At 44.1% G+C, this 10,339-nt stretch overlaps 2 protein-coding genes across 4 annotated transcripts; one reads left to right on the top strand and one right to left on the bottom strand.

Annotated features, from left to right (window-relative positions):
• LOC8063751 (putative glycine-rich cell wall structural protein 1) lies at positions 1,168-1,910 on the top strand. The gene has a single exon (XM_002462492.2). The coding sequence runs from the start codon at positions 1,190-1,192 to the stop codon at positions 1,475-1,477; it is 288 nt and encodes a 95-aa protein (XP_002462537.1). The 5' UTR covers positions 1,168-1,189; the 3' UTR covers positions 1,478-1,910.
• LOC110432876 (serine/threonine-protein kinase D6PK-like) lies at positions 6,198-10,056 on the bottom strand. 3 transcript variants are annotated; one of them, XM_021453938.1, is made up of 3 exons: positions 9,829-10,056; positions 7,861-8,860; positions 6,198-7,442 (listed from the first exon to the last, which is right to left on the bottom strand). In XM_021453938.1, exons 2-3 carry the CDS (start codon positions 8,706-8,708, stop codon positions 6,557-6,559), a joined length of 1,734 nt encoding a protein of 577 aa, XP_021309613.1. In that variant the 5' UTR covers positions 8,709-8,860; positions 9,829-10,056; the 3' UTR covers positions 6,198-6,556. The 3 variants fall into 3 exon arrangements, with proteins under 3 accessions (XP_021309613.1, XP_021309616.1, XP_021309614.1); XM_021453941.1 differs by lacking the exon at positions 9,829-10,056 and adding an exon at positions 9,510-9,700 and having other exon boundaries at positions 6,281-7,442; XM_021453939.1 differs by lacking the exon at positions 9,829-10,056 and adding an exon at positions 9,091-9,458 and having other exon boundaries at positions 6,281-7,442.

Raw genomic sequence — 10,339 nt, 5'->3', positions numbered from 1 at the left:
TGCTAGTCAGAGCTATTTTCTTCCTCTCTTTTCTTGTTTCTGGAACTCCATGAACCCTGCTGTACCCCTTCCTTTGTTCGTTTTATATATAATATCTGTAGCCCCCTCCAGTTTCTTAAAAAAAAGGCTTTTCTCTCATGTTTCATATGGTGTTTTGAGATGTTGCAATATGTTTTAATGATGTAGCTACATGTCCCTCAGTCATGTGCTATTTTCATGTGACTCGTGATATTTTTGGTTGCCAGGATGTTTCCAATCGATGGATTTTGACTTTCAAAGTCCTCGAGAACAACGCATGTATTGTCGTATTGACTATGACCACTTCCAAAGTAATTCCCTTTGTCCTAAGGCCTTATTTAGTTCTCAAAAATTTTTAGATTTCTTATCGCATCAAATTTTGTGGCACATGCATGGAGCACTAAATATAAATTAAAAAAATAACTAATTGTATAGATCGTCTGTAATTTACGAGACGAATTTTTTAAACCTAGTTAATTCATAATTAGATAATAATTATCAAATATAAATGAAAGTGCTATAGTACCTAAAACCAAAAATTTTCACCAACTGAACAAGGCCTAAATAACTATCATTCTCGTTTTCTAAATATCAAATTCTTTTAACTTTAACCAAATATATATAAAAAAATATTTATAGCATATAATTAGTATAAGTAAATATATCATTGAATCTGCTTTTACAATAAATTTATTTAGAGATAAAAAATATTATCAATAATTTTTATAAATTTAGTTAAATTTAAGAATGTTTGATCATCGTAAATACCATAGCAACAACGACGTGGTGAGTATGCTCGATGACGCATAGATCGGTGCTTCACAAGTCCGCATGGAACCAAACAAGAAGGCGTCCCGTGTCCGGGAAGATAAAGAAGTGAGGAAAAATAAACATATCTACACCGTCATTTCCAACAGAATACCGGTTTTTGCAAGCAAAACTGCGAGCCTCTGACACCGACGGCGGGCGAGCCTATGATTTCGATTGCGTGTAGAGTATATATTAATTTATTTCCTAATTACAAGTGCGGCTTAATGTAATCGCCGCGACCGACTGGGCGATCGATCCGATGAGTTATATATATAGGCTAGCTTAACTCTGCACGTCTCGTCCAGCTATATAGATTGAGCTCGCACTACTGCCTAACGCTTGCGTGTTGAGTGTTCACGGTATGGCAAGAGCTCTCACCTATGGCGGTGGAGCAGCTGCCGCAGCTGCCTTCGGCCCGCCATGGCTCGCCGTGCTCGGCGTGGCCATGCTCTCCGTCTGGGCCATCACGCTCGCCGTCCTCCTCTGTGGCGACAGCTCAAACAGCCCGAGACGACCAAGATACAGCGGTGCTAGCACTGGAGCAGCTGCAGCAGCTAGCGGCGTTGGCACCGCCTGTGGTGCCAGCGGTGCTGGAGGGGGCTGTGGTGGAGGTGGAGGTGGTGGTGGTGGCGGCGGCGGCGGTTGCTAGACTTCATCCTTCATCTGCGACATCAGTTGTTGTGCAGGTCTGCAGGATGTGGATGTCAGAGGACGTGCTTGCCTGCTTGGTTCTTATAATATACTGTCATACGTATATGTATGTGTGGTATAAGAAAGGACTGTCTGTATCTGTATGGTAAGATCAAGAAATGATTGACCATGTTGTGGATGCATGGGCGGATCCATAGTCAACACATTGGGTGCGGCCGCACCTAGAGAAAAATAAAAAAACAGTAGTAAATGCTAAATTTTCACTATATTTACACCCAGATGTCACAAAGTCTTGCACCCATAAAAGGCAAGTGCACCCCCCTTGGATTTGCTCTAGCTCCGCCACTGGGTGGATGTGCTTATTAGTTTTTGCATGTTGCCAACTTGTCTGATGCTATTAAAGAAGTTTGTCTTTGGATTTGTAATCTTAAGGCCGTGTTACTGTAGTAGCCCGAGAGAAGCTTTTTTCGAAGAGAGAGAGAATCCTTAAAACTGAAGCTCCTTTGGTTCCTTACTTTCGCAGTTTTTTTTCTTCCTATCGGAGTTTTTTGAACGAACAGGAGAGGTCTGAGGGACCTCTACTGGGGAATTTATTCATAACCAAAGCCCACCACAAGTCACATTACGGATTCAAATTAAAAGGGAGAAGGAAGAAAGGAAAAGATTCAGAAGACAAAGAAAGAAACAAAGAAAATTAAGAAAATTATACAACTTGCTCTAGCCATAACTCAATAGGTGGCTGCTTGAAGATGTTCCGAAAGATTTCTAAGCCACGAAGGCTGCTGGGTGGAATACCTGTGAAAATGGCATCATTTCTAACAGTCCAAATGCTCCAGCACATGATGATAATAATTTCCATGAAGAAGTTTTCCGCAATTTGTGATTTAAGACTTTCAAATCTTTGGATCAGGTCAGGAGAGCTAATCAACGTTAGGCCAATTAAAGCCCAGAAATCTCTGGAAAGGTTACATTCCAAGAATAAATGATACACAGTTTCTTCAAAGTTTGCATTGCACAAGATGCAGTTGTAAGATGAGAGGAACATATGCTTCCTTTTCAGCAAATTTCTGGTGCTGACCCTTCCTGCACAAAGAGCCAGAAGAACACCTTGTGCTTTGGTTGGCAAGAAGACTTCCAAATCCAGCTGAAGATTGGAACTATCACATTGCTTCCCCTTAAATGATTATAGACCTGTTTGGATATGAAAGAAGTATTTCCCCAAATATAGGACCAGATATCTAAATTGTTGTTGGGAGCTAGATTTTGTGTGATTTGTTGCAACACTTGAAATTGAGCAAAGGCTTGGACTGATAGGGGTAAATTGAAGAGGCCAGAAGGAGGGTTCACGGTAAACACACTTTTGCAGGAGATAATTTCCGATCAGAGTTGTTCTTCCTCTGCTGCACAGTGGTGAACAATACACAATAGTGATTTGGGAGCCGGAGCCGAAGAAATAGAGACCTTGGGCTACCTCCAAACAGAGCAGGCAAAGTGTGACCCAACCGCACAATAGTGATTTAGGTTTCTATTTAACAAACACAAACCTAAATAAAATCTATAACCATGATGTCATGAGTATAAAATTTTTACTACACTTTAAGTATACAATAATTAGCCCACTGTAAAAAGTTCATCACATTTAGAGCCTGTTTGGTTGGAGGTGCTAAAGTTTAACAAGTATTGTAGAATTTTCATTTTATTTGACAATTAGTATCTAATCATGGACTAATTAGGATCAAAAGATTCGTTTCACAAATTATTCTCTAGATATGTTTTTAGTTTTGTAAATAATCTATATTTAGTACTCTATGCATGTGTTCAAACATTTGATGTGACATTAGTTAAAGATTACCGTGATGAACCAAACGGGGCCTTAGGCTATAGAAACTGAAACTATGAATTATTCCATTTAGTTACAGAAAAATATAGATTGTTGGGAGAGCCCATATGTAATATATAGGCCCACACCCCTGAAGAGGCTCCATATGACAAAGTCAAGTCCAGTCGCACCAAGAAGTCTTCGCACCAAGAATGGAGTAAGGAGCCTTCGCATAATGAGTGACGCTGGCATCAGTGAAACAGCCGACATAAGTGTTTGCACTAAGAACGACGGCAAGAAGCCTTTGCACCACGAGTGGCGCCATCATCGATGAAACAACTGACTGGAGCCTCTGTACCAAGAGCAGCGGCAGGCGGCCTTTACACAACAAATGATGTCGTCTTGGGTGAAACAGCTCAGAAGATCGTGCGAAGGCCGCTGCACAATGAATACTGTGCAAAGACTATTAGTTGGGCCTCTTCATGGGCCGAGACGTCAATATTAGCAAGGGCCCATTAGCAAGAGGGGCTATATAAGTAAAAGACTTAGGTGTCCCTGAGAGGATGCATAAAAGAGCAGAATATTCCGGCATATGCCGTGGTTATCACAGGGGTATTTTGTACCAACAAAAAACTGTAGTCGTACTACATAAAAAGGGAGCTCGGCCCTAAGGATGGGGCGATTTGGAGTGACTCAAAACTCTAATTATTGTCTTGATAAATGTGTAAGTCACACCTCGATATCTGAACGACCTCGAGCAGAGCCTCCGACCCTCAAGTGTCGAGCAGCAGCGAGCTCGTCCCTCATCTTTATTCTCTGTTGGAATCCTCTATTTTCGAACATAGATATAAAGCTACAACAAAAGATTTATACTAAAACATACTATATTATATATTCACTATGTAAATCTACTCATGTGGAGTCTAACAAAATTTGATTTTTCATTTTATGTTTTTTTGTGGTTTACTATGATTTTTCAAAGATTCAGCCATGAATAAAGAAAAAGACAAAATCGTCTTCAAAACCGCTTATAATCAAGCCAGAAAGGTAAGATGAATGGTTTTAAAAGTTGAGGGAGATGTTTTAGCTTATTTTAGAGTTTAGTGAGAAAAAATAGACTTTCGCAAAAGTTGATGAAGGTAATATAAACTTTTTTCCACTTATATTGGGTCGGGGTTTTCAGCTTGGATCAGGCCATGAGTTGAAAATCATGGGCCAAATCTCGATGCTTCGACAGATTGGGTCGAATTTCTTTCAAGCGGCTCGAATTTCTTTCGCAAAAGTTGATGAAAGTCTATATCAAAGGAAAAAAGTTTACTTTACGTCCCTCAACTTTCGTGAAAGTCTGATTTTTATCCCTAAACTCTAAAACCGGACAAAATAAATCCTTCAATTTTTAAAACCGTGCACATTACATCATTGACCTGGTTTTGAAAGTGGTTTACCTTTTTCTTTTTCTTTATTTTGGCTGAAATTTTTGAAAAATCACGGTAAATCACATAAAAATCATAAAATAGAAAACTCAATTTTGTTGGACTTCAGATCAATAGATCTACATATTGAATATATAATATAGTATGTTCTAGTATATTTTTTGATGCATCTTTAGATATATGTTTTTCTATAATTAATTAGACTAATTATAGCTACATTTTCTATGGTCCAATTGTGATGAAATTTTTATGGTGAGCTAATTATTCTATATTTGAGTTATAGTAAAAATTTTATACTCATTGAATCACGTATTACTTAGGCCCTGTTTAGTTTCCACCTAAAATAAATAAAAATGAAAAAGACAAAACTGCCTTCAAAACCGCTCATAACCATATCAGGGATGTAATATATATGGTTTCAAAAATTTGAGGATGTATTTTATCCGGTTTTGAAGTTCAGGGACGGAAAACAGACTTTTGCAAAAGTTGAGGGGTGAACTTCAGAAATCATCACTCTAACCAGCGGTCGTTCGATGCCTTCTCCCGTGCTGGGGTGGCCCTTTTGTGAGTGCTCATGTTGTTTGCTTGTTGCTGGGCCAGGCCGAGCGAAGACATGTTTAGTACACCAGCCCACTTGTCAATTGAGTAGCCCAACAAATTCCTCTTTTTTTGAGAAAACAGTCCAACAAATTCCTACCTCCCTCCATAAAGCCGAAGACAATTAGTCGCCCAATCGATGGTTTGCGTGTTTCACCTGCGCTCACTAGAAGCGATGACACATGCGGAGGGGACACAACGCTGTCTATGATTGGCAACGACTGAATTTACTGTAACTTAACTGTAACCAAACAGCGTTCCTGCTGCACTTGGCTCAAGAGTCAATCAATAAAACAAACTTGTGCAGGTGCAAGTGCAATGGTGCATGCGCTAAACCAGGCTCTGGGTCTCTGGTTCGCCTGGCCTTGAAGTTCAGCCAAGCCAAAACATTCAAGGTACCTAAAGATGTCAATGGGGACCCACGACCCGCGAGCCGATGGATATTTACTCTATTAGGGTACTAATATGGAGTGAAACCAGTACCCATAGATACACAAACGGAGCAAACCCTTCACCATGGGTAAATGGGTATGGGTCCATGGGTCTGGAAAAATTTTCCCACCCAGTACTGTATATAGAGATACCCGTGGTGTCATATTATTGTCATGGGAATGGATCTGGGAAGTTCATACCCGATGGGGATTTACCCATTGCCAACACTAAAGGTACCAATGCCTGAAACACCCAGCGAATTGAGGAATGGTAAATCATTTGCTAGAAGCCCACAACAATACCACCGGGGACCCTAAAAATGCCTTACAAGATCGAAGCTTCTTGTTGCCTTGCCTTGCCGGGGTCTCACTCTCACCTCCGGACAACCAACAAATGCAAACACCAGTTTCTGTTTTTTTACGACAGACTGAGATGAGTAGCAATGCCATGTTCAGATATCAGCATTTGTAGAGCAAGACATGTTCTAAGAGGAAGAATCAATTACAAAGTACAATAGGAATTACACAGACAGCTAGAACAAGTAGACCTGAAATCCATTTCAAGTACCATAGGTGGGTTCTGAAAATTTCAACATACATGATGGATTGAGTAGACCCTAGAGTTAAGCAGTTCAACACGGAAAAATAACAACTCGGATATCCTGAAACGAGCATACAGTCTAATGGCAGAAAAAAAACCAGCCAAGCACATGCCTAGAGTAGCTCATCATCTTTCACTTTCTTTCAACAGCATCAGCCCAGATGCTCTCTCTCAGTTCAGAAATCACATAAATTCCCTAGAAGAACTCAAACTCTAGATAATTATCTGGCCCCTTTTGGTTAGCGACTGGCGCGACCTTTCCATTTGCTGATGGCACTTGCTTTGGGCGGCACTCGAGCTCAACAGGCTTTGGTATGTCTGGAGGGCTTGCGCACCTTATGAGAGCCCAGTTCACACCCTCAAAGAAAGGATGTTGCTTTATCTCGGTAGCACCACGCTTGTACCCAAGTCGGTGCTGCGGGTCCTTGACTAGCAATCCCCTTATCATGTCCCTCGCAGAGAAGCTCACAATTGGGGACTCTGGGAACCTCAAGGGCTGGCCCACAACGTTGAAGAGTGTAGCCCGGTTGCCTGAACCTTTGAACGGGGTCTTGCCAAACAACAACTCGTACAAGAATATGCCAAAGGTCCACCAATCCACAGCACTTCCATGGCCCTCCCCTTTTATTATTTCTGGGGCCAAGTACTCATGGGTGCCAACAAAGGACATTGAGCGAGCATCAGTTGGCTCAGCAATGAGCTCTGGGAAGAGGTTCTCTTGGTTTGGAGCATCAGACTTTGACTTCTCCTTCTTGGACTTGGATTTCGACTTGGATTTAGATTTGAAGAACCGGGGGCCAAAGCAAGTAGTTGGAGCTACACAAGAGGGCTGAATGCAGGATGGTTCAATGCAAGCAGGCTGGGCACAGTATGCTGCATTGTTCCTCTGCATTGCATCTAGGCCAGGATTTGCAGATTTGATCACCGTTAGGCTTACTGAACAACGAAGAGAGAGATCAAAGTCTGACAGCATGATGTGGCCATCTTCCCGAACAAGAACATTTTCTGGTTTAAGATCACGGTATATAATCCCAAGCATATGCAGGTATTCCAATGCAAGGAGCACCTCTGCTACATAGAACCTGAAACATCAAGATATTCAATCAGTGCCAAATAAGTGAAAGACATTTTAATAAAGACAGAAAATAGCACAGATTTATAAAGAGGTCAGAATTTCAACATTATTAGCACCTAAAGCCTCTCAAGATACATGTCATCAAATGAGCATCTAACATAGGAATGCAACAAGAGGGGGGCATGCGACAGTATCCCAGACAGCAATAAACAGGTTTCTGTTAGCACATAAAAATGCGTAAACATGTCATATGCACCTGACCGTGTGAGTACAAACAAATTATTCCTCACAAAACTATGATAGAATAAAATTGCAAAGCAAACATGTTGACCTGCAGATAAGCATTTCACAACTCCTGATAAAAAAATAAAGCTAACCAGCGAATTACGTAAGATATTGAACTTATCATTAGCAGAAGTACATACTTTGCTGCTTGCTCTGAAAAATATTTTCCAGGCTGCCTTTGCCGAAGAGTATGAAGGTCCCCTCCAGGACAGAATTCCATAACCAAGCATGAAAACTTATCTGTCTCAAAGTGAGTATACAGGGTTGGTAGAAATGGATGATCCAGGGACTGCAGGATCTCCCGCTCGGTCTGAGCTCGAAGCAGCTTCTTCCTACTCGCCAAAGAAGTCTTATCCATAACCTTCATAGCAAAGTAACTCCGTGTACCACTCAATTCAGAGAGATACACACTTCCTATATCACCAGAACCCAACTTCTTAAGCAGCCTAAAATGATTCAGACCAAGAGCATTATCCCTGGACTTCACCACATGGATTGCCTCCCACCTTGAATCATTCCCCTTGTGTGGCTTTGTGGTGGCACTGCTCATGCTGCTGCAGGAGCTCTCATCACTAATGTCACTGCCCGTGCTCGCACGGCACATGCTACTCTTCCCACTCTCAGTGAAATCAGCCCGTGTGCTCATCGTCGCACTACCACTAGTCTTCCTCAAACTACTTGTCCCATCACTCACTTTAGCAGAAGCAAAGCCGTCACTTGTACTGCTCTTTTGAGACGTTTTCTTTTCCTTATTCCCATTACCATCCAAGTTTTCCTCCTCTTTTAACTCACCAGAATCCCCATCCAGGACTGGCGGCGACTCATCACCAGGGACTGAAGAGACACCAGAAGAATCCTTGTCCACCACAGAAGCTGGAGGCTCTTGCTGCTTGTGAGACGGCAGTAGCTTCTCTTTCGTCGCCTCCGCTCCAGGTTCTTGTCTGTCATCTTTTCCTGCTTCCTTTGCCTTTGCCGTTTGCCCAGCCATGCTTGGCGAAACAGATTGAGATGACAACAATCGCGTAAGAGCAGTTGATCAGGAACGCAGAACTACAGACTCTAACAGGCAGGGAAACACCACAACCTGTCCACCTTGTCTCAACTTTCAGCAGAGTGGCAGCACAATCCCCAACTCCTGATCTGAAAATCAATTCACCACGTTAGCAACAGAACTACAAAAGTTTCTGCAAGAAAACCAGGCTGCAAAGTGAGCCATCCAACAAAAACGAATGAAATAAACAAGGAAACACTAATCCACACCGAGCAAGACAGGAATAAAACGGGCATAGCAAACACACGGCGGCGGATACCTATGAGAAAGAGAGAGAAGAGAAGAGGAGCCTTTTCAGGATCCATGGGCAAGAAATCACCTCGCAGGCTCCCCGACAAGCTAGTGCAAGTGCTACGAACTCGCGTTGGACAGCAGATCCAGCGCCCCATAACGCCGCATCAACACTCCCCCAAAAGGCCAAGCACTAGAACGAGGGCTCAAAAATCACAAGCCCCCACCCCGGCATTCCCCACAAAAATAGGGAGGGCGAAGTGGGCCAGCGCCAGAGAGATTATAGCAAAGAAAGGGAAATTTTTTTTAGATGTCCCCAACCAAAGCGAACGGGAAGGAAAAGGGGGCGGGGGGCAGACTAAACTAAAGCACGGGAGAGCAGCAGAGGCATTGCAACCTGGAACAGCTGCGAGCTCACAAGGCGCACAACTCGCTGCCCCCCCGCTTTTCTCCCCTCCCCCCCGGAAAAAAGAAGAAGAAGAGAGAGGCAGGTATGATGGAGCACACCGGAATCATATGAGGCAGGCAACAGCACAGCACATCCGCATGTGGTGTGCTCCGCCCGCGTCCGCGTCAGGACATGGGGGCACTAATAACTCCGGTGGCCAGTGAATGCGGCAGCGGGAGATTTATAAAGACGCCGGGGTGGGAGGAGGAGGAGGAAGAAGAAGAGGTGGGTTGGATCTGGAAAGTGATGGGGGGGAGGCATTAAAGCAACAGATCAGGAATGGTCATCCCCACCTGGGGAAAATGACACCCGAATCAATCAATCAGTCAGTCAGTCAGCCGGCGACGGCGAGCGCGGGAGGAGGGGGAGGCACTATACCTTTGCTAGTAGGACCGAGGAGCGACCATGGCGCTGCCGGTGCTGACTGCGGCGCCTCCTGCACCTGTAGGAGACTCACATGACCGAGCCATGGCGACGGCGCGACGCGGGCCTGAGCTGCATAGTACCTGTAGGCGGCGCGGCGGCTACTGGGCGGATTTGAGAGCGAGGCCTCCTCCGTCCCCCCCAGTGATTGGTGTGGGGATTCAGGCGGAGGCGGTGAGGCCCAAGTGCAAAGGAGAGACAAAGGGTGTGCTGCGAGAGGGGTGGGACGGACGAGCGGGCGGGTCAAAGGCACTGGTTTGGTGGTAAAAGGATGCGCTTTTCGGGTGGATCAACAAAGCGGTTACTCCTCTTCCTCCTCGCTAATCTATGGCGCGATGCCGATGCGCTTGGGGAACCGCCGCCAGGCCTGCCCCTCCTGGGTCCTGCGCGCAGCGTGCAGCCGTGCCGTGCAGGGGGCGCGGGCGTCTGGCGTGGGTGGCGGGGTGGGTCGCGCGTTGCCCGAGAC

The sequence above is a fragment of the Sorghum bicolor genome, chromosome 2 (genome assembly GCF_000003195.3).
Source record: "Sorghum bicolor cultivar BTx623 chromosome 2, Sorghum_bicolor_NCBIv3, whole genome shotgun sequence".
Lineage (NCBI taxonomy): Eukaryota > Viridiplantae > Streptophyta > Magnoliopsida > Poales > Poaceae > Sorghum > Sorghum bicolor.
The sequence above is the reverse complement of the archived record's forward strand: the minus strand, read 5'-3'. Positions and strand labels throughout refer to the sequence as shown.

Excerpts from the sequence above, each read along its gene's own strand:
- LOC8063751 (XM_002462492.2), top strand. The coding sequence starts at position 1,190 with ATGGCAAGAGCTCTCACCTATGGCGGTGGAGCAGCTGCCGCAGCTGCC.
- LOC110432876 (XM_021453938.1), bottom strand. The coding sequence starts at position 8,708 with ATGGCTGGGCAAACGGCAAAGGCAAAGGAAGCAGGAAAAGATGACAGA. Across the intron at positions 7,443-7,860 it reads TTTTCAGAGCAAGCAGCAAA|GTTCTATGTAGCAGAGGTGC; the intron begins GTATGTACTTCT and ends TTGATGTTTCAG.